The sequence below is a fragment of the Pholcus phalangioides genome, unplaced genomic scaffold, assembly GCF_987345545.1.
Source record: "Pholcus phalangioides strain wild (caught in Gottingen) unplaced genomic scaffold, Ppha-v1.0 ptg000017l_1, whole genome shotgun sequence".
Classification (NCBI taxonomy): Eukaryota; Metazoa; Arthropoda; class Arachnida; order Araneae; family Pholcidae; genus Pholcus; species Pholcus phalangioides.
In genome coordinates this window covers 21721011-21748986 of record NW_028301610.1, presented here as the reverse complement: position 1 = coordinate 21748986, position 27976 = coordinate 21721011, and the positions used below count along the sequence as shown (strand labels likewise).

General features: G+C 34.8%; 2 protein-coding genes and 1 non-coding gene across 6 annotated transcripts; all 3 read left to right on the top strand.

The window, feature by feature from the left end:
* Positions 1-82: 82 nt before the first annotated feature.
* LOC149072541 (uncharacterized) lies at positions 83-27224 on the top strand. Of its 4 annotated transcripts, none has more exons than XM_089246297.1 (4): positions 83-553; positions 2539-2605; positions 16720-17213; positions 23668-27224. In XM_089246297.1, the coding sequence occupies exons 3-4, from the start codon at positions 17027-17029 to the stop codon at positions 23892-23894; spliced, it is 414 nt and encodes a 137-aa protein (XP_089102423.1). In that variant the 5' UTR covers positions 83-553; positions 2539-2605; positions 16720-17026; the 3' UTR covers positions 23895-27224. The 4 variants fall into 4 exon arrangements, with proteins under 4 accessions (XP_089102423.1, XP_089102420.1, XP_089102421.1 ...); XM_089246294.1 differs by having other exon boundaries at positions 83-2424; XM_089246295.1 differs by having other exon boundaries at positions 83-2605.
* TRNAT-AGU (transfer RNA threonine (anticodon AGU)) lies at positions 5420-5493 on the top strand. Its single transcript has one exon. It is a non-coding gene; the product is annotated as a tRNA-Thr (tRNA).
* On the top strand, positions 9830-12839 carry LOC149072542 (uncharacterized). Its single transcript, XM_089246293.1, has 2 exons — positions 9830-9891; positions 10717-12839. Exons 1-2 carry the CDS (start codon positions 9844-9846, stop codon positions 11128-11130), a joined length of 462 nt encoding a protein of 153 aa, XP_089102419.1. The 5' UTR covers positions 9830-9843; the 3' UTR covers positions 11131-12839.
* Positions 27225-27976: the final 752 nt, after the last annotated feature.

Here is a 27976-nt window from a genome sequence, read left to right as displayed (position 1 = left end):
CTTTTCAACAGTAGAGAAATACTCGAAATGATAGTTATCGAAGTAACCGTAACCGAGTAAAACGAATGTTTACGTTCTGTTAGGTAATTTTTGTTTCTCTTCATCATATTTTTCGCACCACGATCATTTTCTGCACACAAGGGCTAATTAAACCGGGACCTACAATTTATTGCCGGTTCCGAACTTGTTTTTGCACTCACCGAGTGGCTGGTCCGCTAACCCCTTGATTTTGGACTCTCTGCGGTAGTTAGTCACTCCGAAGGTATATCTCGCGAGCAACGCGGTGCTCGCTGAAATATCTAAAGGTGTTGTTATTGTGGATGGATTTCAAGAGATCCATAGATTTGAGGCTTCAATGAGTTGGACCCCGACTACTCCATGGAGGGAATGTTGTCTTCAGAGCATCCTTGGATCCGCCCCTGATCTCCGGACCCCCTTCCTCGGGCTACAATTTAGCGAGCTTCCCTCTTGTCCTGGTGCTATGCATGGTCCTCCCAACATCATGGGCTCTAGGGGCAAAAACCATAAACATTCGGATTTTTCATACTTTGCTGTAAGTAATGATTTACCTATTCACAATTGAAATCCTGTTTAGACGCATTGAAGCTGGGTTTTCCTAGTAGTAAGTTTTTCACGTTGTGTGCAGCGTGATGGAATGTGTGGTTAAAAACCTGAAATTCAGGGTTTTTTTTTAACCAATCCACATTTTCATGCTGCATGCAACACAGATAACCTGCTCCTAGGAAAACTCGGCTTTAGTGATAAATTAGGTAACTAAAAAATAAACTAAAAAAAAAAACTAAAAAGTTATCAAGCAGTGCCGTCTCGAGGCACGGCCCAGGCACCTCACAAAAATTAAATCTGGTTGAAATTTTCAAGAATTTGCCTGGTAGGGCCTCAGAAAAATCACTTGGCCCGGGGGCTCATGATGCTCTTAAGACAGCCGTTATCAAGTTCTTTAAAATGTGTGTGGACGATAAGGACTGGTTACAAGTCGTTTAGTTCATAAGTCAGATTAAGTAATTTATTAAAATAAAGGTCCTTTTACACGCATTAATTGTTAATTAAATATTAAGTTACTGATTGTTCAATGAAGTGTCCCTTATGATATGTGATCAAGTTGATGCTCATTACATAATTTTTATGGAGGTTAAGAGCAACTGACGCATGCGGGCTACTGTCTATTCAAATCGATGGAGGGAACAGATGCAGTATGGTCCGCCACGACTTTGGTGACTTTTTCCTCACGATAAGTCGCCAAGACTGTCATAATGGGCCTCTGGGTTGCTGTATTTTTCAACATCTTTCTAGTTTTCGCTTTGTGATTGTGCTCTGCCATCACGGGACTCAAATCCCAGTCTCTCGTTTGCTGGATGAGTGCTCTACCAACTAAGCTGTAAAGACAGAATTTCCCCTTCTTGGAGGGTATGTAGCCTATATGCTGAATGGTTCCATGCAATGGACGGTGGAAACATTCTGCTAATAGCTCGCAGATGACATCAGGGCCACCATATGACGGTAGAGCACTCGTCTGGCAAACGAGAGACCTGGGTTCGAGTCCCCGTGAGGGGAGTGATTAATTTTCCTTTCCTGAAACATCGATGTCTCCTCACTCAGCTAGTTTTATGTATCTGTCATATTAACAAGGGAGAGTGACGTCTTTCGTCAGAACATTTCTAATCAGCCAAGGACTCATTGCAAAACAATGTAAAACATTCTGCTTTGGGGAACATCAGGTCCTTCCCCTGGGTCATATGTTATGTTGTTACTTTTCTGCGGTTTTATGTCTTTGCACCTGCGGGCTATTTAAATTTTGCCCTTTTCTCCCATTCTAATTTGATGTTCTTGACCGCAATAACTAAAATTTGCCGTCTCAGAACTTTCCATCCTGAGCTATGCCTGCTTATTCCCCCCCCCCCACACTTTGTTAATACACTGCTAGTCCTGATTCTATGAACAGTTTTTGCTAGATTCTGAAACTAGTGCTTTTTCCAATTACATTTCATTTAAAAGGTTTTTATTTCGGAGGGCAATCAAAATGACAGAACGATAGACATAACCATGCTATTATATAAAAATTAGTAGTTTTTTCTGTGACAATCGAAAAGATCATTTCTCTGGTCTCGAGTATCATGAGGTCAAAAAAATTTTCATTGTATATGGTTTTTTTATCATGTTAATTTTTCTTTGATTTTAGTTTATAAATTTTCTTGTACAGTGGATTCTGTATGAAAGGAAATGTCAAGAGACCAAAATAAATTTCAATTTAAGACAAGTTATTTTATAATCATATTTTATATTCTATCATTGGACAGAAAAAAAATACATGATTGGTTGAAATTTTCACATGCCTCGGACAATGATTTGTCCAGTTCTGGTGTACATCAAGGCACAGATCATTGACAGGACTATCTTGTGATTCAGGTTAAGACGGATTTCAGTGTATATTTACTTTTCTTTTCACTGTACTGTCTATATGAATGGGAGTTTTTAATTGTATGTTATTTTTCTCATTCATGTTTTTTCCCCTCTTCATAGTTCTGTTTTGTTGCCAAGGTTCAGAACATTGATATTAGCCTATATGTATTCCGATTGCTTTTGATGCGTAAGTACTCTGATGTTCATATTTTATATTGTGTTCTTTGCTTACCATTGATAAGTCATGTTTATGTGCAATTCATGAGCCAGGTGCAGTCTGAACCATGAGAAAATAATTAAAAGGGTGAAGCTATGGACTTGACAAACAGTGGTTCTCCGACTTTTGTCAGCCGCTGCTCCCTTGCCCAATTCATGATTCATCTGCAGCTCTCTAGAATAGTTTAATAGATATTTTCACATATATAAGAATCACTTCAAAGCATAAATGAGTACCCAAATCAATGTCTCCAGCTCACCGTAGCTTCCCTGACAAAGGGGGGTGATGCACACTTTGAGAAACACTTCTAGGAATTGCCACCTATTTTCAAGAATAATTTTTTTTGGTTGGGCGTGAGTGGATAAATGCTTCCCCTCACCAACACCAAAACTAATAATAATAAAAACAAGGAAGAGAAAAAACTATCGTTTTCTGTCATTTATATGCTGTACGCAAGAATATTATACAACCTCAAAGGGAAAAGAAAAAGTCTGTCTTCCTGTCTGTTATCAGACTTTGAACAAACAGTGACTCCGCCCATTGGCAGTTGATTGACAGGATGAGGGAAAAGGAAAATATGTTATTAGGGGGAAAGACTTGTACAGAGCTAGCTGGGCTCGTCAATGTCAAAATAAGAGTATTTTAAGAACCAGTGATATATTTTGGGATTGCCAACATAAAGCGGATCAAGTTAGATGAGATATCTCGGTATTGCTGCTGTAAGGGTTTAACTTAGACCTTTGATGATTTTTTTTTACTCAAAATCTATTTCCACTTTTTTACTTACTCATTATCGTTCTAGTACGTATTCGTTTTTTGTTTGAATAGAAACAATGAAAAAATATTTTCAAAATATTCTGGTTTTTAAAAGAGAAGGGGGAATTAGCCACTAGAATGCACTCTTGTTTGCAAACTATGGATATGGCCATTCTGCAATCCATGCAATTTTACATATTCATATGTATGCAGTTGAACCTTGATTAAACTCCTCCATTTATTTCAAAGAATTCTGGTGCTATAAAGAGTTTGGCATTACACCAAATCACTGTTGAACCAGGGTAATACCTACTTATGGGAGATTTATTTCTTTGAATTTCTGGCGCTAAGCAGATTTTGCGCCAACCTGGTATATAACAGAGATTCAACTGTACTTTTAATTCATTATTCTTTTTTTGGTAGAAAATATGAATTAATATATCCTAAAGAGGCATATTATTGCTTTAAATATGAAAACATGGGAAATAAATGAAACTTGATCTATATAATCCTGAAAGTTTCCAAATCCAAGATCACCCCAGGTCCCAAGGAGTCTAGATAAGGAAGCTTCTACTATAGTTAGTTACTATCAAAAATGATCATAATTATTTTTTGCATATTTTAATTTTGATACTTTTCTCAGATATAATGAAAATAAGTGAATGCATTACATATATATTTACATCTAAATCTTTTATAAATTAAGATTAATAACCCCGGTTTGTGTTTTAAGACGCCTCTGTTGCTTTTTTAAACTAGGATACCAAAATAGATGCTTGTTCCAAATGTCATAGCACTTTTGGGTGGCATGGAGTTTAGATACCCTTCAGAAATTTGCCAGATGTGGCACCTTGGTTACTATTGTTTATTATCTCTGCACTTGCCTTCTCCAGATTTTACTATCTTGTCTATTAGGGCTTTATAAATCTGCTTAATGAAATAATATTATTAACAACATCATTATAATAATAATACTGATGTGATAACAATAACAGTTTTTCTGATTTAATTCAAATGCAGCTCAGGTACATCAAGTTGACAATAATAACGGCTCGCGAAGCTAGGCCCTGTTATTATTTATTGATTCACAAATATTCCAATACATTTGCGTTGCGGTAGGCTGCTGCATTTCTTATAATTTTTTTATATTTATATTTGGAGATGAGCTGTCATAACAAAATAAAAGCAAAATTATATCTGTGGTTGTAGCTGTAGCAATTTTACTAGGTTCCCTCTTTTTATGCCTCATTTGCATATTTACATGCAGGTATGTTAGCAATTAGATGAAAAGTTTTCTGCACTATTGTGTTGTTTGTGACATTTCGCTTTCATCGCGTGGTGCTGCTGCTGCATATTCTGCTCACAGTCACATTTCAGGCATCAATTTTTTTCCATTTTTGTATGGTGTTAAACTGCTGTTGGGTTTGAGACTTTGCAATGACTTCAAACCCTGTGGAATTTATATATTCGTTAAATTTCATTTCATATTTTTTTGAAAATTGGGTAGTATCAGTGTACCATCTGTTCAATTCTGTGGTTATAAAGTACATGTTGTGCCCTTTAGATCATCCCGATATATAATGTGGATTATTACTGTGCCACGTAGAAAGGAGGATGAAAAAAAAGAAAAAAGCAGGTGAACCATAAATAAAATCTGTTTTTTATTTTCTTAAATTATGTGTCAGAGTTGCACGAAAGTTACAACCTGAGGTTATAGCATCTAATAAGGGTAACTGAACTCGCACGGTTTTCATCATTACAGGCATCATAAAATCACTTGGAGGGTCACGGGTTGAGCATGTATGGTTCATACAGAGGCTTGTAAACACTAGGCTGCATTAGTCAATTTAAAGCCAACTTTTTATTTTTATGTTCATTTGGTTTACTTGATCTTTTATCTGTTTTGAATCACATTTTGGTAAAATCAGTGCTTGCCCTGACCAATCATTATATGAGCTCTTGCCATCTGACCTGTTCCAATTTGTTGCCTTCTTATTTTCTTCTCTATGTCCTGTTGCATAAATTGTTGGTGCTGTGGCTTAGTAGGTCAAAGCGCCTGTTTAGTAAACAGGAGATCGTGGGTTCAAGTCCCACTGGCACCTTGATAATGCAACAGAATATTTTTCCCTTAGCCTTTTCTGTTGTTACTTACTTTGATATAGGCCTACAATAGAACCTATCTTAACCAGCTTTCTCTTTTCCTTTTTTTTCAAAAAGGAACTTTTTCCTTAAAAAATCCAGTTTCCTACTTGATGTCGTGAGCCCAAAGTTTGGGAATCTTCATGTTTTTTTTTTTCATCAGCCTCTTATACAATCTGAATGCACAAAATTTTTGATGCGCTCTTGTGTGATACAATTAATGTCAGGCCTATAGCTTCGTCCACAGGAAATTTTGTCAATCTCTTCTAATTTAATTTTTGAATTTCTGATAGTAAAGGTGTTTCTGTGGAGCTCACAGAAAGTTTTGAACAGGCACTTACCATTTGCAATACTACCTCCATGACTCAATCCTCTATGTCAGCCACTGTGTGCAACATTAGTGGTGTTATCACAGCCGGGATAGATTTACAGAATGTTGAAACAGTTTCAACATCAATTTGCCTGGCACACTGTGTGATTCTGCACAAAGTTATGATCCCACAGGGTAATAAACGTGAGAGCTCTTCTCAAATATAGTCAAATACTTGAGGGTCACTCCCCCACACACATGGTTATTTTCGTGAGGGTCCCTCTCACATATATTTAAACAAGTTTTGTTTCCAATATCATCATATACAGGAGGGGTCCCTTTTCAATATTGCCATATGCATGAGGATCCCCCCATATAGTCTTTATGCACGAGTTCCAGTTTGGCAAAGAAGCAAAGATTTGGTGTCAGATTTACATTTTGTTTGTGTCTGCCTCAGCGGGGGGGGGGGGGGGGGGTTTGTCTCATTCTGCACTTTCAGTATTTATCATTAAAAATGGAATTTCATTTATAGCCAATGAACCTACTAATAAACCCAGAACCGCACATCCTAGAACCTTCACTTCACGTTACTATTCGTACACAACCCGGTCTATTGCCATAAAATCATACTCATTTCCTACTGAAACAGTCACATATCTGAGAAGGGGTTGGCTGATCACCCCCACCCTAAGTGGAATGTGGTAATTCATGAAATTTATGAACTTCTACTTGATAATATTGCATTTGATAAATCCATTGTAAATTACATTTGCTATCTAATCAAAAACATTGTGTCAATGTTTTTGATTAGATAACAAATTCAAGAAAACTTCAACTAAAAAAACAGGAAATATTTTCAAAAAGTTGAGACTGAGAAAAAAAACGGGAATGCCTGGAAAATACAGGAGAAAATGCGGAGCATATGGACACCCTATTTATAACTACTAATTTTCAGCAATTCATAAAATCACCCCTCCCAACAGCAAGCTCTAGAGTTTCTCATGTACTAAAATGGTGGTTGTGTTGAAATTAATTATTATGGAATTATATTAATTATTACTATACTCATACGATTTCAAAGTGATTGATGTTCTGCAGACTTTCCCATCCAGTGGTTCTCAACTTTTTAGCTATCTCGCGGCTCACTCTTCTAGAAAACCACCCATGTCCGTGGTTCTCTTATACTGGCGATCATTTACCCATGACTTCATTGCCCTAATGGTTATAAATCAGCAAATCCCTTACATTAGCCTTCATCTATCCACTGTTACTGTGCTGAGCGTGGCATGTTGATATCAGTCTACTATAGTCATATCATAAATGCAGGGGTCTTCAACCTTCCAGATACAGTGGGCCAAATGAAACTTTTCACGAAGCCTGCAGACCACCAACTCAAGTAATTTAGTGACATCTTAATAGAAGGGGGCCAATGGGGTCCCGAGTTTTTAAACTGGGATAAAAATAATCAGTCTTTTATTTATTCTGAAACTATTTCGTTATTTACTACCAATTTTGATTAGTTAGAAATAATTTTTTCACTAATTCTGAAAAAGTTTTTTTTATTAATTACTGATTAAATTAATTGATTCTGAGATTAATTTTAATCTGAAATCACTTTAAATGATTCTTTAATTATTTATATCTGTAATTATTATACTGAGAAGGAAATCTTGAAATCATTTCTTTCAATAATTATGCAATTACTCTTTTATTGGTTCTGAAATAATTTCTATCAGAAATTATGAAATTATTTCTCTCATTGGTTTATAAGTTGTTTTTTTCACTAATTCTGAAACTATTTGCTTATTTATAGATTATTTGTTTTCTCCAGTGTATATCACTCAAAAGCTTTATTTTTTGCAGCTCTTTGTTGTCCCCTCAATCAGTTGTCATGCCTTCTTTTCTACTTTATTTCCACCCATGGCCCCTTTTGAATATCCCAGGACCGCAATAGTTGGGAACACTGCACTAGACTACTACGCTGCAGAAGCGCACTCATTTTGGCAGTAGTTAGTTCTGGGACACCCTGTATACGCTGAACGAGACTGTAATGGACAATCAACCCATCACCCTTTTTGGGCCATATTTTCTTCTCGTGGTACCCTTCTCTTATCTAGGGCAGAGGCTCTTTCTACTTATTGAATTTAGTCAAATTTATAATGAACAAAATTTTTTTCTCTTCATTCATTCTCTAGACCCCTTTATCGACCTCTGGGGCTAACGAGAAATAGACGGCTATTGCACTCAAAAGTTAAGTGACCAACTGGGTCCTACTTTTTCTTGTTTGCTCGTTCATGTTACTGCTTGCTTTAGCTGAGAGGAAGGTATTTTTTCAGTACTTCAAATATTCGATCCAATAATCCAGCTGAATAATATTTTATCTTTGTCAGTTTTAGCTCCTGAGAAACATCCAAATACAGGTGAGTGTTAAATACATTTTCTACCATCTTTGTTATTATTAATTCAACATATTTGTCTATATAAAGTAAATCAAATTGTGTATGTTATCACGTGCAAAGCTGTTCGTATTTCTTGCATGGAAATTGCATGATTTAACTATTCAGTAGAGTATAAAAATTAATTAAGCTTGCGATAACTTTTTTTGTCATTTGCATTAGTGGGTATTTTTCTGTGAAGTGCACTGAAATGCAAACAGGATTTTGAACCAATTTCTACTTTTACTTATTTTGCGTTCTGCTCCAATTACTCGTGCACTCATTTTTTTTCTGTAATACAGTAAAACTCTCTAATAAGTATTATTGAAAACATCGGGAAGAGTGTTGTATGGTACAAATTTTTGCCTATGATGAGAGTATATTGTAAATAAAATGCACATATGCTCATATCACTTAAATAAAATTATGGCTATGGTTAGTATAATGCAAATAGAATTTTACAAGATGAGTGGGTTTATGAATTTAAAGTGTAATGATATATTAAGGAAAGTTATCATTTTCTTGTGTATCAATATTAGCATTATTTTTTTTATTATTGCATATTTCAATAAAGTAAAAGCAATTTTTCTTTAAATTCAATATTGGCTAATAGGTTTTATTTTTTCTGTTTATAGATACATTGTAATGCCCAAGTGATGCATGTGGCAAGTTGGTGATCAATTACCATGTGGACGATCATATCACAATGATTTGCTTGCCAAACGAGGAGCCTCTGAGGTCACAATAAAGTAAGCAATTTTCCTTCGAATTCAATATTGGATTTTTTTTTCTTGTGTTTATCTGTATATAGTCAATCACGCTTATAATGTTTTTCTGCTTAGTACGACTTGTTTTCGTGATCTCAACTCTAAGTAAGTTTTTTTGTAATTTTGAAATCTTCACACCAAATTATATTTTAAGGTAAAATTAATTGGATGTATTCCTTGATAAAATATGAATAATGTTATAATTATGTTAAACAGTAGTTTTTTTAAATATACATCAGAACCCCGATATTCCAAATTAATTAGGACGGGACCTGCTCAGATTAATGAAAAGTTTGGATTACTGGTGTTTTAAACGGTTTTTTTTCAAATTTGTAATAATAGTGAGTATCCCTAGTGACGTTATAGTAGACCTCATAGTTCCTCATACATGGGCATGACCACCTAAATTACACAGGCCTCTGCACACGTGATCAAGTGAGCTGTGACGTCAGCAACAGTAGTGCTATATCTTGCTCTTCCCCTACGTAGCCTAGCATGATTGATTTGAACATGTTTTTTTCCGTTCGTCTCTCTCTCTCTCTCTCTCTCTCTCTCTCTCTCTCGCACCTGTTTTTATAATTTCATTTGGATTACCCCGGTTTTTTTACATTCGTTTTTTTCTTTACATTCCCGGTTTTTTTTCATAAATATTTTCATATACAAGTATATATATATATATATATTTATTCATTTCTGATGCCATACACGTGTGTCGTTCTGAATTGTCGAGGCAATTATAGAAATGGACCGAAAGTTGCCGTGTTCAGATTCCCCTCATCAGAAGAACAAAAATCCAAATGGATGCACGCCATCAAAAGAAAAGTTTTCAAAATTACCAGCAGTAGTAGGGTAAGAACGCTTTTGTATTGTTTATAATATTAATCATCAATTTTATTGATTATGTTGAAAAGCGTTATTATACTGTTTTTATGATGTGGAAGGCTAGTCTCTCAAAATTTAATCATGCAACTAATAAATTTGGATGTGTCTAAAGAATGAAATATATTTTTTTACTTCAATACAAAAATTTTATAACAAAATAGAAGTTAGTATTATTATTTTTTTGGTATTGCTGTTTTATGATTAGCTCTATTGATTAAGCACATTGAACACTGATTTTCCATCAAACATGTTTACCATGAGGTAGCTGTTTTTAGATAGCATACTTCTGCTTATTTAATTTTTTGTCTATTTCAGCAATTTTATCATTGTTTTATCTTTCATAATTGTTGATAGTTTACATTGGTTTAACTTCCCACTGATGATTGGCTTGATAAAGATTAGTTATACATAGTGATGTTATATTCTCGAGAATAATCTTTAGGAGAACATTCTCATTGAAGAGAATATTCGAGAAGATTCTCAAGAATACCGTTATAATATATATATTATAATGAATGATCTCTATAAATAACTTGAGAATGATTCTTATTTTTGATAAGAATATTCTCTTATCAAAGAGAATATGCTGTACATAAGCTGCCATGTCAGATATAATCAAAGCATTTAAACCCTTGTAATTGTCTCCAGATGATATTAAATATGTGGACATTTATTGATATTGTCGAAACCAAAGCAAAATCCCTCTGTGTCCCAAGATGAGATTTTCTTATATGTATGAATTTGGCCAATGTTACGAAATATTATAAGGATTTTTTTTCTCTTGTCTTGTAGGTATGTGAACAACATTTCAAACCAAATGAAATAATCAGGGAAGCAAGATATTTTGATGAAAAATTGGGGAAAATAATTACTGCGTCTTTGAAGCACCCTAAACTGCAGAATGGTGCAATTCCATCACTATATCCAAATTGTCCTGCATATATGTCTGCTTCTACATTGTCATCCTGCAGAGAAAGTCCAGAGATGAAGAGAAAGAAAAGAGAGTTTTCCAATGTAAAAAAAGCATTGGAGAACAGCCTGAAAGAAAATGAAGATTATGAAACCAGCCGAAAAGTTCAAAATATTGCTGATATATTGGCTAAAATTGACCTTGTCGATATCGGAGAATATTGGACACCAATAAAAAACAAAGACAACATCATGTTTCTTCATATAGTGGATGTTTCCAAACCAAGAATACAATGATCTGTTGTCATTGACAACAACCTGATTGTTTCCGCTGCTGTTGAAAACTCCCCAATTGAGGAGGTATGTAATGCATGCGTAATCACTAACATCGCTGAACTTAACTCTTTGTTGAATATTGTAAAGACTTGTGATGTAGGGGATGTATCTAAATTTGATTCAAACTTGAAATTGGCAGAACTATTGTTAAAAAGAACTTTAGGGGAAAGTACAGACATGTTTCATTTTATTTTAGAACAATTGAAACTGTTTGCATTGAAAGACAATCGAAAACAGATTAGATATTCCACTGATTTGTTAGTTTTTTCCTCCCTTTTTCTATACATGGCACCTCATGCCTATAAGTTTGTTAGAGACAGTGGATTTCTTATATTACCTCACCCCAGCACGTTGCAACGCATATGTTTCTCGGACGCAGACCCACAGTTTGAACAGAAAAACCATTTTCTTGGGTATGCTAAACTAAAGTCAAAATCATTAACAAACAGCGATAGATATGTTGTGTTAATGGTAGATGAAATACACATAAAGCAATGTTTTGATTTCAAGGGAGGAAATATTGGTGGGTCTACTACTGATGGTACTACGCTGCTGCAACCAGCGCCCATGTATTTATGGTTAACAGCATTTTATCTCCATTCAAAGATGTTGTACATATATTGCCAGTCAAATCATTTAATGCTGAATTTTTACATTTTTATATCAAAAAAATAATCCTAGGTTTAGAAGGTGTTGGTTTTTTTGTCATTGCAGTTATCACTGATAATAATAGCATTAATAGGAGTGCAATGGCCATGTTTACTAGTCCACCTAAACAGCAGATAGTACATTGTCACCCTGTTGATAAGAATAGGCCATTATTTTATGTTGTTGATGCTGTGCATTTGCTGAAGTGCATCAGAAATAATTGGGTTAACCAAAAATACCCTGAAAGAGCTCTGTATTATCCTCCATTTGAAGGTTTCACAGAGACAGGTGCACAGCAGTTTTGCACAGCATCATTATTTGTTTTAGAAAAAGTGCACACATCAGAAGCTGAAAGCTTATTAAAATTTGGTTACAGTCTATCTTACACAGCGTTGCACCCAACCAATATAGAGAAACAAAACGTGAAACTTGCTTTACAGATTTTCAATGATCTATTGGCGGAGGGGTTGCTAGAACTTAATAAAAAAACAAACATTGTTGACTGTGAGAGCACTTCTCATTTCTTAAAGATTATTTTAAGGTGGTGGAATGTAATGAACGTGAAAACACCACTCAAAGGTATTGTAAAAAATGACATATGTCAGGCACCTATCACACCATCTGAGAATGACGAAAGAATAATATTTCTTCATATGTTTATAGATTGGTTAGATGCTTGGGAAGCAATGGGTTGTGAAAAGGGAAAATTGACAAAAGAGACTCATTCTGCTCTAAGGTTAACTACGTATTCGCTGGTTGAAATTTGTAAATATTGTTTCGATGAGTTGAAAATGTTGTATGTACTTTTAGGGAAATTCCAAACAGACTGCTTAGAGTCTCGCTTTAGCAAGTATAGACAATTCAGTGGAGCTTAGTACAATGTCTCTTTAAGGCAAGTATTTGAGGTAGGAAAAAAAATTACGTAATAAAACGTTGTTGAAAGCTGGATTTCTAGACAATGAAGTAGTTGAAGAAAATTGTTCTCATTCCAGTCCCATTGATGTTGATTGTTTTAATGTTTCTGTATCAGATGAAGATTTAGAAAACTCAGTTGAAAAGCTTCCTGTGATTGCTTACATAGGTGGATGTTGTGTGAGAAATGTGTTAAAGAAAGTTAAATGCGAGAACTGTATAGAAGCATTAATTGTGAATGACTTGTCTAATCACCACTCTTTGATAAATAGTGGGAATTAGTCGTGCAATTAGTCATGGGAAACTTCTGTATCCAGAAAAAATTGTGGATGCCCTACTCTTTAATTATATTGTTGTTGATAAGCTCTGCACTGTTTTCGAGGGAGAGTTTTTAAAGAGAGATGATCATAGGAGAATAGCACATGAAATAACGTATAATTTGTTGATTGAAAGAGAAATTTTTCCACCTGATAGATGCGAAAAACATTCTATGGATAATAATATAAAGTCAATTCTATGGGCATCTACTAATGCATACTTGAACAATTTCTGTAAAAAAAAGAATGACTTATTTGTAATGAATTCAAAACAAAAAAGTAGAAAACAATCCAAAGCAAAAGATATTATAAAAATGCAAACACTTTCCAAGTAGTTTAAGAAGTAACCAACGATGAAGACAGCAAGGAGAAAGCTGTGAATTCCTAAATGTGTGTAGACACATGCTATTGGTGTCGTTTTCAGAGGTAGGAAATCATGGCTTATGCTTTGCTATTTGCCTTTATCGTTAATTCCTTCTTCAATTATGCTTATCAGGCAAAGAATCATTATTTGTTCATACTATCCAAATAGGTTTTATTTTTTCAAATATGTTGCAGAGATGTTGTGTAGACAAAACGAAACAACCTGTGCACTTTCGAAACATAACCACTAAATGAAAAAATGCTCCTTAATGTAATATACTGTGATTTGGGAGATACCCAGTTTCAATTTAATTTATTTATATATTGTCTCCCTTATCCCAGAAATATGAATGTGCAAACTTTGGGTTTATCAGCTGGTTGGATCATTTATTTTGCAAAGTTTTGCCAGAAATATTAGAATGTGTATATTTTTTTTGGCCAAAAAAGGTGTGCATTTCACATTTTTGAGATGAAAAATTCAAAGTTGAATTTTCGAAACGAAATTGATCTCACGTTATAGCCAATCACTTGAAGTTTAATATTTTTGTGTGTTTGGAAAACGTAACAGAGTGGACAAATTAGTCTAAATTATTTTTTTCATTATAAATTTAAATGATTTGTGAAAACTTTTATCATATTTTGAAGCATATCTCCACGTGTTATCATTAGATGCTGGTATAGATGAAAAAAATCTTAATTATTCATAATAATGACGTAACAGAGTGGACATCTGACAGAGAAAAAAAGCTTTCCCAAACTTTTGAAATTTACACATTCATGTTTCTGGCGTAAGGAGGATGATAATATATATATATTTGTATAGCAACATGAGTATTTTCGTGATTCTGATATCTTTCATGATAGGTACCACAAATGATCAGGATGAATTGTTTTATTTTATTCATAATCACTGCCTTTTGTGAAAAATAAATTGATTTTTTTAAATGTTACTTTGAATGTTTTTCATTTTTGAATTTATTTCATGTATACAAGATCGGATTTTCTTATGTAAATGGAATGATTTGTATTCATGTAAATGGAATGATTTGTATTCATGTAAATGGAATGATTTGTATTCATGTAAATGGAATGATTTGTATTCATGTAAATGTAATGATTTGTATTCATGTAAATGGAATGATTTGTATTCATGTAAATGGAATGATTTGTATTCATGTAAATGTAAAATAAAGCTGTTTCAAGCATGTAAATAAACGTTTTCCTAATTGCACATCATGGTATATTTTATTGGTTTCGGTCAAATATTGTTAAGGAACAAAGAAATTTCCTTTTTTTTCAGCTTTCAAGGTCTTTAGTTTTGGAGTTTTGAGAGACCTTGCTTTTCTTAACTTGTTTCATAGAAAGTTAATAGATGTGTGATCAACTTGGATTCTTTTTTTAAATTTATTTATATTCTGGCCAGTTCTCAAGTGAACGGTCAAGTAAAAAATTGGGGTGACTAAAATATAGATTTATGAAATTATTTTCTCAGTAAAAAGAAAATTGAATGGTACTTTTTTTTGAAATTATAATTTCATCACTGACAGAAAAAGTAATTAAGAGAAAAAAGAAAATGGAGCTATTTTTTTAATAAATCATTAGCATATAATATAGTTGAAAAAAATTTTTCAACATTTTCACAAAATATCCTGACTGGTTTCGTAATTCAATCTTCAGGAAGAAAAAAAAAAGTATCCTCCCAGTGGCCGATAGGATCGTTAGGCGAGGTCGTTTAGCACTACTTCTTGTGACGTCACAACCCTACGCAAAGGCCGGTTATCTAGGTGGTCGTGACCTGGGGTCACTTTCCATTTTTCGAGCCTGGAAACTCAACCTGAGGACTACAAAAGTCACAGATGAATAAGCTAAAAAAAATTTTCCAGATCTTTTTTCCAGATATAGAAAAGTTCGAAATTAAAAAAAAAAGAAAATGGTTTTCCTAACTTTCGGCAATTACACTGCTCATTCACAACTAACAGATATTTTGATTCACTATGCTTTTTGACCATAATTTGAATTATTTGGAAACTTTTTGTAGAAAAGTGCAGATATTTTTTTTATAAATTTATAGATAATGAATTGCAATTTGCAACTAAATATAAGTACACGTACATGACATAAATGATTAAAAATTGGGAGGGGAAACTAACCAAGTTTAAAAATTGGGAGGGAGAGGGATTCAAATGTGTGAAACCTCACTAACTTGACCTCTGCTTAAGCTGGACTAGCTTACCCCCGGAGGTAGTAAATTGTAACACAATTGACACGTTTAAAAATAAATACGATAAACATGTTGGGGTAAATCGAGAAGCTATCCATACTTAGAATAAGACAACCATAAGTATTCTTTATGTGGGCATTGTATAATATTTTATCACGTGTATGTATTGTTTATAATTTTTATTAATTGCATTGTTAATTGGGTTGCTGTATTTTTGAAATATATGAGATCCATATTTTTATGGGCATCTTTTTCTCAGCCACCTCGTTGGGCATTTTGCCTGTTGTGGCGTTGTATTTGTAATTGTTATTAAGATTTCCCATTCAAAGTGTTTTCCCACTTACAATATTTTTCATGCCAGATTTTTTAAAACCTTATAAGCAGGATCCACTGTATAGATTACAATGTCCAAGCAATAAAGTGTAGTAGGTTTTCAAATGCAAAAGTTATGCATTAGCAATTTTTTTCTCAGAAGCACTCAGGTGCTCAATGCTCATGTCTGATTTCATGCTTACGAGCACTTGATCAACGCTTCAGTTAAACGCACTGTAAAAGTTACACTATTATATTCATGCAGATTTCATTCATACCCATTTTTTGATACACATTTGCGTAATCATTTATCAATGAACAGTGAAATAAGTTAGAATATTTTTTGTAAACTTAGCCTACGTTTTATACGTTTATACTTTGTTCATTTTGAAAGTGCATGTATTTGTACTGTGCAGTGGTGTTTCCCAACCTTTTTGATGTAAGTGGACCACTTAGTGAATGTCAAGACAACAAGGACTCCTGTAGCGAAGGGCAATTTCCATGCCTCCACGTGAAATCCAAAATGTGTTTATTTTAATAATTTATATATTGTAAAACAATTGAAGTACTAAATTACAATTTCACAACACTAAATGTGTTCTTCATGCAATAATAGTAAATAATTGTCCCAGGGCCCATGGGGCCCAGTTGAAAAACACTGCTGCACAGTGCATATGATTTTATTTCCTACTGCGTGGTGTATTTGCTATGACAGTGTTTTGACATCTGTAGCAAATCCTGACCATTTCGCTTAATTTATTTTTAATATTTTTCTAGGGAACTTTCTGAAGGTTTGAATGCATCTGAGAACAGTTTTGTCTCATCGGAAAGACATGCTGGTTTCTCCTGTATGGTTGTTGTCGTTGATGTGTTGCTGTATGTTTCTGATGAGCCTGTGATCAAGTGCAGGTTAAACAGCTGGAGTTACTATGACTCTCCTGCGGTCTCTTAATGCCTTGTCATCTGATTAGTGATGCATGTGGATTGATTGACGAGATTCCCATTGGAGATCTCCAATGGCGCGATTGCTTGGCAATTTTTACGCATGACGATTGCAGAGTGAGTGATTGGTGTTTTGAGCGACATGAAAAGAAGTAGGATTCTAATCGAATCACCCAAATGGTCAAGAAAAAATGGAGGTCTTCAATCGGTCTTTGTCGGTTTGGTTGAGAGGTATCCAGAATTATATGACTACACAAGGGCCAGTTACTCCAGGAAGGATGCTGTTGAGAAAGCCTGGAGTGAAATAGGCAAGGAAGTAAATTTGTCAGGTATGTAGCATTTTTTTTTCATATAATAAACAATGGGGTCCGTGAGAAATTCCAGATGTGAGTGTGTGTGTGTGTGTGCAGTAGGTCCTCGATAAGTGACTACCCTGATAACTCAATATTTGGATGACATTCTCATAGTTGGCACAAAACTAAATTCAATGGGGAGAAACCTCTATATATACTCAACACAAGATGTTTAAACCCTGTTTAAGTAAACTAAAATTTGTGCTGTATTATTACCATTAATTTTTCAAATTACCTGTGCATTGGTTTCATTGTGTTTACATGCAGTGGCGTCTGAGCTGGGAGTGTGCTGTGGGTATTCCATCACCCACGATAATATGTGGCCTGAGTCCGAACACAGACAGAATTTATTCAAAAATTAAAATTTCTTACGTAAAGCTCAAGACGAGCACCCACAGGTTTGAAACACTTCTGATGCCCGTTTGCATGGATAATTCACACCTGGGAATAGGGTCACTTCCCACTGTTTTGAACCTGAAAAATAAACCTGTGGACTACAAATCACAAATAGGTAGCCCGATTTTTTTTAACACAATTATTGCCACATGCCATGGTTTTTTTTCACTCCAATTTGAGATTATTTGGAAACTTTTTTGCAAAAAATATATAATTTTGTTTATTTGATGATGAGATAGAACTATACACATAATTATACATGCATACCAGGGTTGGTAAAAAAAAAATGGGTTTTTTGGTTTAAACCGGATTTTTGTTTTAAATAGCATTAACATTAAAAACAATAAAATTTCTGAAAAATCATTCAAACTTCTAATAATTAATTAAAATAAAATGTTTATCAATGTAATTAACACTATTCCCATATTAATTAATCAATAAATATTTCTTAAATTTTAACAAAAACCAACTTTTGCAATTTAATTATTTTTTGCTTAACTCAATGGATTACTTTGTGTGTGTTTGAAATTTCTTTTAATGTTAATCATATAATATAAAGATGTTTTTTCCAGTTACTTTCAGTATGCTTAATTAGGAAGCTATTTTGCAAAAACTATAATAAAAATTAGGTGAATATAATGTATTTAATGAAGCATAAATAATGCAGATTAATTAATGATTATTTACGATATACAGGGTGATTAGGGTCAGGTGGGGTAAAATGGTCACAAAAAGAGGTGTTTTTATCTTTGAAGAGGTATAACCATATGACTTTTTCAAAAATAGGATATCTTTTGGCTAATATTTTACATTACATTCTTAGAGAGTATATTAGCACATTTTTCAAAAATATTTTTTGAGTGTAACAGTTTTTTCCCTACAACTTTTTAGACCTCACTTTTATGACCACTTTACCCCATGGGGTAAAATGGTCATACCAAATAATAATGAAATTTTAAGAATAATCAGTGGGCATTGAAATTTTATTTAACACATTTATCAAAAACAATCATTTTCTACTTTTAAATTTATAACTTTTAATGTACTCTATGGTTATAAATCTTGGCTTCATTAGGATCTTCAAATACAACTGATCTCTTATTTCATCTATGTCCTTATTTTCTGGAAAGGTATAAAAATTCATTATTTAGGCTTTTTCAAGATATTCAACAGATAATAAATCCTTATTAATCACTTGTCTGATAATTTGCATTATTGGTTTTTGTTCTCTTCATAATAAACCAGCACCCCACACACACGGCCTTCTGACATCTTTCATAAAGTTTGAATAGTTATAGATTTGCCTCAGATCTTCAAGAAATTTTTTCTTTGGCTATGGGAGTTTAATGTAATTTTTGCATATTTATTTTGTGGCGGTCAAAGTTCAACTATTTCCTTAATTAAGGTTTCTCCTATCCTATCCTGAACATGTTTTCATTTTGCCCTTTAGTTCTGTATTACCCTTTCGTTTACAGCTGAGATTAACGAGGGCAAGGTAGTCAGTATATGGCTCGTTTCAAGTCTCTCATCAGACACAACACTGATATTAGCTAATTTTAACACTTTCTAAGTTCAAATACTCCACTCATGAAGTTGATTCTGTATCTTTACTTCCCTTGGTTGTGAATTGTGAAAGTTCAACATCTACAAAAGGGGTGGGGGGGGGGAGTTGTTCACATTCAGCAAGAGATTTCAAGCCTTCAATACTAGTCTCCTTTGCATGGTAACCGGGATTTTCTTGTCTTGACTTGTTAATGATCCATCTTCCTTAAGTCATATGGAATCTTTAACTCATGTTCTTGCAGCTCACATGATACTCTAATGCTCTTTCCAACAGCTAACAATACTAATGGAAGAATGTCAGAGTACTGTTGTATATTCTTTTCACATATAGGTTCAAACACCTACTTTCCAAGTTCATGTTTGCTCTGGAAAAGAAAAAAATTGAACTACATTAAGTAAAAAGTAAATTAAGTAAAAAAAATCTTACAAGTTCAATTATATGTTAGGCAAAATAGCTCCTAGCAACTAAGTGTTAGTTAAGCCTAATGCTATGACCACTTTACCCCACATTGTTTAAATTACTATAAAATATGAAATATAATGATTACAACTTACCAGTGCATGGAATAGTGTTCTTGAGATACTTCTGGAGTGCCCTGTACAGCCAATCTATAAAACGTTTTAGCAACTAAAATGGTAGAGAGAAGTTATTCAGGCACTCAAAAAATGGAACCTGAGCTTCAACAACAAAAAAAATGTTCATTTCCACTAAAATGTTGCTTGGCTTTATATTTTAGGTGAAAAACTTTGCTACTAGCAAGTGAAAGTTAAAACAGAAATTTGGTAGTAATATCAATTGAAATTCTTAAGTTATGCCATTTTATGTTCAGTATGACCATTTTACCCCACTTGACCACTTTACCCCACTTGACCCTATAACTAAGGTTTTGATTTCAAAACACTGTAAAAAAAGAACGATTGTCAGAATGACTTGAAAATTGACATGCATATTCCTTTATTAATAATTTCCTGTAAAGGGGAAAAAATACTTAAAAATGTAAAATTAATGACATTATCCAACACATGGGAAATTTGCTCACAGAATGGAAACAATAGCTAGTCATGGCAAAATAACTTAATTATAGCATTACACGATTTCATAATTCACGGGGAAACATCACAAAAAAGTGAAGTAATTGAACAAATAACTGCAACTTACTCAGGAAATGTTAAATATGTTGTCCACCGTGTTCTGGCTATGAGGTGAAAGCACAAAAATTCTTGTTCAACAACAGATCAGAGTATGCCATGGTCATGATGTGGATGCGCTTGCAATTCACCTTTATTAAACCAAACGCGCCCCCACGTTAATATTCTTGAGGAACTTCTAACATATAGGGGATGTGCTGAAGCTTGCAGTTCACCAAAGTTTGCAATCCGACCACTGTTCATAACATTTTGAGGTACCCCCCCCCCCCACAGCCAGAAGTTGCAAGGTTTAAGGTCAAATGAACTGATGGCCGGCCAAGTGTCGTGCAATCCTGTTATTGTCAAAATGGGTTTTCAGCAGCTGCTTTGCTGGTATTGCAATGTGCATCTTGATAAAAGTTGTTCTTCCGAAATGATGTGGTTGCACAAAATAGATTATACTGCTGGCCAAGTACAGCATCATCTACTTGCACTTTTTTCACCACTTGCACTTTTTTCTTTCGCCAAAGAAAATTCAATTGCTTCAGGAGTATCCATGTAAATTTTCAAGTCATTCTGACCAGCACTTATTGTATAGTTTTTGAATCAAAACTTTAATTATAATCACCCTGTATATAGCTGATTATTTTTCATAAATCTGTTACTACTATACAGTAGAACCTTGATTAACTGGACTTAACCATGAAAGTATAAAAAAAAACTGTTGAATATTAAGGCTGGGTGATATACAGTAGGAGATGTGCTACTTCTTATGGGAAAGAAAATGAAAATGTCTGTGAAGGTAATGTAACTACTAGTACACTAGTCTTTGTCCTTTAGGGACAGCTGGTGTCTTTATTGGATTATAGGACCATCTCTGTGTGCGTGTGTGTGTCCCTAGCATGATGGTGTCACTGCTGCTGCTTCTTTGTGAAGGGAAAAAGAAACCCTGTGAGATATATTACATTTAGATGTGTGATGCAATCTTTATTCATGAATTCACTAAAGATAGAGCATCATAATGTAGCCAAAGGTTGGAAAATATGGTAATGAGAAATTTTGGCTTCTATATATAACTTTAAATAACTAAGATACTTCATATGAAAAAAATATATATATTCAGGCTACTTTTATGAGGCTTTTTGAAAAAAACCACTTATACCATCAAAATGTACCCCAAGAATATAAAATGTAGTAAAAATGAAAAATTTTGGCTAATAATGTACCAATATGATATTTTTCAAGGAAAAAATTATATTTAGGCCACTTTTATTTGATTTTTTGAAAAAAACCACTTGGTTAAAACCAAGGTTTAAACCAAGCAACCGTGATGCATACATCAATGATAGTGAGGGTGAGATCAAACAAAACCCTGTTAACTTAACATCCACTTTGGGTCAACATGTTAATGGACACGCCAGAGTTATGGAGATTCCATTATTTACTGATTTACTGACAGGGTGCGGTAGCCCGGTCAATAAAATACTCACCTAAAATACCAAACGATGTTTAGAGGTGTCGCGAGTTTGATACCCAGTTCGTCCTTGTCAGAAAACTTTCCTGACACAGGGGTACAACAAAAAATGGCGACTTGACCGCAGCAAAAAATTGCTACCACAGGGAGTCCCCCATCGAGGGGTTAGCGCACCAACCTCTCGATGAGTATAAAAAACAAACCTGCCGTTCAGAGTCAGCAATAAATTGTAGGTCCCGGTCTAATTAGCCCTCGTGTGCAGAAAATGACCGTGGTGCGACAAAAATGATCGATTTACTGACATGAAGGCCAAATTACTTTAAAAATTTTTAACAGTGTGGCGGATGGCTAAAATTGAGGAAAAAAACAACACCAATGCTTTTTAGAGATCAAACAAGTGTTTCTGTAGTGTTTATTTTGATTACAAACAAGGTGCAGGAATACTCAAATCTTAACTGTGGCTTAATAGTATGCATATGAGACAAAGTTGTCACTATTGCTTACAATGGTTGTGAAAAATAATGAGACGGTCAAGGTAATTAAAACTGCATACAGTGAAATCTCACTATAACAGACTTCGCTTATAACCGACAGAGCTAAAAAGTTGTGAAATTTTTATCTGAAGAGTATAAAACTTGTTCTAAGTATCTCTAAAAAAGTATTGACTTGTTTTAACAGGCATTTCCAAGCAAGCGATTAAACATTTATCATTGTTTTACATAAATACGGATGTGCTTACCTCTACATGACTTGTACCGCTTGCCAGCTAGAAACATTAAGATTCATACACGTATTCATCTTTTTCAACTTCAACCTATTTTTAAGGCTGTTTTTTATTTGATACATGATAAACACTGTTTACAGATAATTACTATTCTTTCATTGATGCACGCCCTGTAGCATTACACCCCTATAAGTATTATGTTATAAACCAGCAGGAGTAAAGATACGGGGGGGGGGAAGGAATGCCCCATCAATCCCAGTGTCAATGGGGGAGAAAACTAACCTAATTTATATGCATATAAATAAATTGACATTACATGCCCCCAAACTTTCAGTTCTATTTCCGCCTATGTAAACTGGACTTTCATTACAATGGATAACTTTCAGTCTGTTATAACGAGGTTCTAATGTACAAAGAAAAAAAAGTTGCAGAAGAATACGCTATGTATACAAGTAACCTTATCCAAGCATATGTGTTAAGCGAATTGGAAAGCCTGCCTTATTGCAATGCATCCAACTAATTGAAAAATTGCCAGGCTCCTTTTAATTAGTGTGAAATATTTTCATGCCTATTGTGATCAGTTCATACACTTTGAAGCTAATGAGACACTATAAATGACACTATATGTACAATATTTGCAACATTTTATATGTATTATACCATGAGAATCATAAAAGAAGAATGAATTATATACAATAATTTCATTAAGTTACAATCAGTGGTCTCCCCTCGAGCAAAGTAACAGACCAAGGGAAGCAAAGGTACATCCTATAGCCAGGATGTAAAAATAATTTTGTTTATTAATTGTTTTTGAAACAATTTATTTTTCAAAAATTTGTTTGAAAACTGAAATTGGTATTATTTTACCTTTGAATTCACTTAAAAGAAAGTCAAACCCAGATGTAATGCCACCATGTCTCACAAGTTTCTGGCACTACAACGAGTGTGGCATTATATTGAATCACAAATTAGCATGTGTAATCTCTACATATGGAAGATTTGTTCACGGAAAAATTCAGGTACTTAATCGTTGTGCGGGAGGGGCCTACAACGAGGTTAGACTGTATGCACTTTATAACTGGGTCACTGTCAATGTATTTGATCCTAAGCCTTCTGTGCTAATGTTTTGTATTTTTATTTTGCAGTGCATGACTGCAATGGACAAATGAAGACTGCGGTGACACCAAGTGGAAATTCGTCACCCATTCCAATGGAACATTCTCAAATTTTTGAGCGACCAGAAAGATCTGAAGTGCCAAATGGTGACAACTCTTTGGGGCCTAGACGTATAAAAATCTCTTACTCTTTCATGGCAGACACTCGAAGTATGCTGCTGTCACTATTCCTACTCGTATACTCACCTCTACCATAGGAAACTTTCTTAAATTTGTTTCTATTGCTGCGTGTCAGGTTTTACCAAATACTATTTGTTCAGCTCATCCCACGCAATCGTTGGGGTCTCAGTAATAAAATTTATTGTTATCATATAATAGTACAAAAAAAGAAAAATTCACCAAGGAGTCAATCAAAAAAATTACCCATTCTGGTAAATGCTAGTAAAAATTAATATGGAAAACAGGATATATATAACTAAAAAAATCAAAATTATTCAAATTAAAATAAAAATTTATGGCAACAGATGAGTGCAATTTAAAAACAGTTCTATATTTACTATTGATTTGAATCATGAATTTTATTCATGATTCAATTCCAGCAAATTTAAATTGACATACCCTGCTAGAAAGTAGTATGTATGATCTGTATGTATCATTGGTTTTTCTATATGCTCTGTGTGTACATTCTCGAAATAATTTTATATTAATCTGCATTAAATTATAAAAACACAAGGGCCACAATAGGCAAATTGCCCAACGAGGTGGCTGAAAAAATTTATCCACAAAAAATATGGATATTAAATATAACCAAAATATAACAATCCAGTATAAAAGCATATATCACTAAAAAAAAATTACCAATATATAAAACACTGTCCATAAAAAAGATGATTATGGTTGTCTTAACTAAGTACGGATAGCTTCTCAATTTATCCCAATATGTTATCGTACTACTTCTTAAACGTGTCAATTGTGTTGGAATTAACCATCCCCGGAGGTAAGCTATTTTTCTGTTTATTGATAACCCTATTATGGGAAAAACTCCCTGTTATACCATGACCTGTAGTTGTCCCTCACTAAACGATACTGATGTCCCTTTGTCAAAGCAGTTGATTGAGGGTCTATTAATGACTCATGGTCCATCCTATCCATCCCTTTGGAAATTTTAAACACTTTGATCATAACCCCCAACAACTGCGTTCCTCCAATCTAAAAATATTCAAGAAATCATGTCTTCCTTCATTGCTCAATCCTTGTGCATTAACAAGAGCACTTGTAGCTCTTCTCCCCCCCGTCAGCCAAATCTATGTCCCTCTGTAGGTATGGTCTCCAAAACCTTGTAGCATTCTCCAGTCCAGGACAAAAAGAAGTCTCAGAAAAGTGGAAGAATGACTTTAGGAGAACGCGAAGAGACCTTTTTGAAACTGAAACCAATCATTCTATTTGCTTGTTTGACCATGCATGACTATGCATATATACCAAACAGTGTTAAAGTTTAGCAGAGCTAGCCAAAAAAACAAAAAAAGTGTTGGAGGTTGAGTGCAATAGTTTCATGGGCCTGAACCATGGGGTTTGGAATGTTTACTTTAGTTGTAAAACAATGCAGGGCTCGGCACGGGTCACTTTTTCCCCTAAAAGTCACTTTTTTAGAAGCTGGTCACTTTTATTACCTATTTTCGGGCCCAGGTCACTTTTTCCACTTTTTTTAGCAAAAAAACCTCGGTCTCGCGCGCTTTTCGGGTGTCAGTGTTTTTCTTTTCTTCAAGGACGAACTTTACCGGTTCAAGGTCGCTAATTTTCTCCCTCCCTTCATTGAACTATGATCGTACAAGGAACCCATATATATATATATGAAGGCGTCTTTATCTTCCCGGGAGCATACCGTGTGACGTCAGCATAACTTGATTTCAAGGCGCTTGGAAAGAAAGCTCCTTATAGTTAAGAGTCGTCATTTTATGGAAAAGCCGATCGGAAAAAAATAGCGTATTTACAACAAAGAATTTTTTCCCCTCCTCTACTACCATTCTTTCTTATTTCCCCACTCGTTCTTTCATTTTCATCTTATTTTAAAATTGATCCTTTATTTTATTAGTTTTAAAAAGTTTGTCCTAAGGGCCGAATTCCTTTCTTGGAGCATCGAGCAAGTTACATTTGTTGTTTGTTCTATCGTTACTTTTATTAATTTTTTTTAACATTTGAAATGATGATTTAAAGGCTCATTTACATTGAGCGAGTTTATAAAGAGAGCCCGTGCAGAAATTAACTTACGCGCAGCGGGAGAATACCAAAGCGCGCATATTAAAGATGCATACTATTAATACGTATTAAGCGTATTATTAGTACGCTTTGGAGAATACTCTTGTAGCTGGCCAACGTTAAAGAAGCTCGCAAGTATTTTGAATTTACTTAGAATAAAAAAAAAAATCATCCGACTGAAAATCGCGATCTATCTAGAAATAAAATTCGTACTATTTTTCTAACTGGATTTAAATCTCAGCAAGAAACCGTAGCCCCAGATATGATCGAAAGGAGAACTGTTTATAAGATCACAGAATCCTGCAATTCAACGTTTATGGAAGGATGACGTCACTCTCTGCTACCATACGATGGTTTTTAACAACTGGCTGTTGCGAAGATATATTTTGGAAAGAGAGAAAATTCAACTGCCCCTGCTGGGAATCGAACCCACGTCCTTTCACTTTCCGGTTGAATTTTCTCTTTCCAAAATATATCTTCGCAACAGCCAGTTATTAAAAACCTTCGTGTGGTAGCGGAGAGTGACGTCATCCTTCCATAAGTCTCCATCTAGATTGGGAGCGTCAGCAGTTGTGAGCTTGGCCTGAGTCTGGTCTGGCCGTCCATGTACGGTCCTTTTCAGTGTACACGAGCTCCAAGGAAAGATTGAGAGATTCGTTGCCTCTGTAGTCTAGTGCGTTCACCCGGAAAGTGAAAGGACGTGGGTTCGATTCCCCGCAGGGGCAGTTGAATTTTCTCTCTTTCCAAAATATATCTTCGCAACAGCCAGTTATTAAAAACCTTCGGATTCAACGTTTATTTAACCAAATCAGATGAAAATTGGTCATCAGGCTGATGAAAACTCAGTTAACGTGCATGCGAGCCGTACATAGAGGTGGATTTAACGGTGGGCACAGCGACCGCGCCTTTGGCCCCTACTTTATACTTTTTTCATAATTTAAGGGGCGTAATATTAATTTTTTTTTATGCCCGGGGCCGTCAACAACTGACCTTTATCCGCTTCTGGCCGTAACTTAATTTAGAGCATCTTCACGATGCTGATTGTTGACTTAATATCGACATATTGCGCTCCATTCTCGGTGTTGTGTAAAAAAAATCCCCTTTTCAGACCTCGGAAGTTATTACAGCGTTTTTGTCTCGAGTCGCTGTTATGACCGCAATAGGAAAGGGCGGGGTCTGGTTCCACGGGTGTTGAACGAGGAAGGGTGCCGAGTTTACTCTTTTTTCCGTTATTAAAAATGGATACCGGCCCCGGGCGATAGTAAATTTTCGTTCGTACTTGCGGCCCGGGTTGCTACATACCGTGATCAAATCCAAAACTAGGGGGGGGGGGGGGGGCAATGCCTCGAATGGAATTTTTGATGGAATGGTATATTTAAGAAAAGGAAATAAATTCCTTTGCAAAATTATCGAATTTCACAGTCAAGGGGCAGTAAAATTACATTTCCTCTCCAGAAAAAATATCGTATTACGGCCATGGTAAATCGGGTGCCCCGGGTGGGGGCGAATTCACTGCTTTTGTTCTTTGAAAATTACGGGAGGAGTCCGAGCTAACGTGGCGACTTTTTTTCGCGCTAAAATAAGTAGCCCTGACAGCAGCATCCATAAACTCTATCAACCGCATTTATAAACCCCGTATGTCGTTGATTCGATTTTTGTGTTCATTTTATCCTAATTTTCCGTATTTCCCGATATATTTCTATCGATTTTCGCATATTGCCGCATATTTGGTTGATTCATGTTATAAATTATATATTTTTTTGTAATTTTATGTGCCCTTTGTCAGCCATCTTGAATTGATCGCCGCAAAACGGCGATTGGTTGGCGAGGAAAAAAGTCGCCACGTTGGTGCTTACAAGGTTCATGGGAAATTTACCGGGGAAGACCGCGGAGTCTTTTTCTGTTAAAAATTACGGGGGGGGGGGGGCAAAATTATATTGTTTCTGGGTAAAGTAGTAAATGTTTTTTTTGCAAGGGTGTATGTTGTGTGTAAAAAAAAAGGAAAATATATATTTAAAAATTTTTCTCTCAAAAACCAAACAATTTCAAAACTGATTTGTTTTCTCCCTCACCCAAGGGCAGT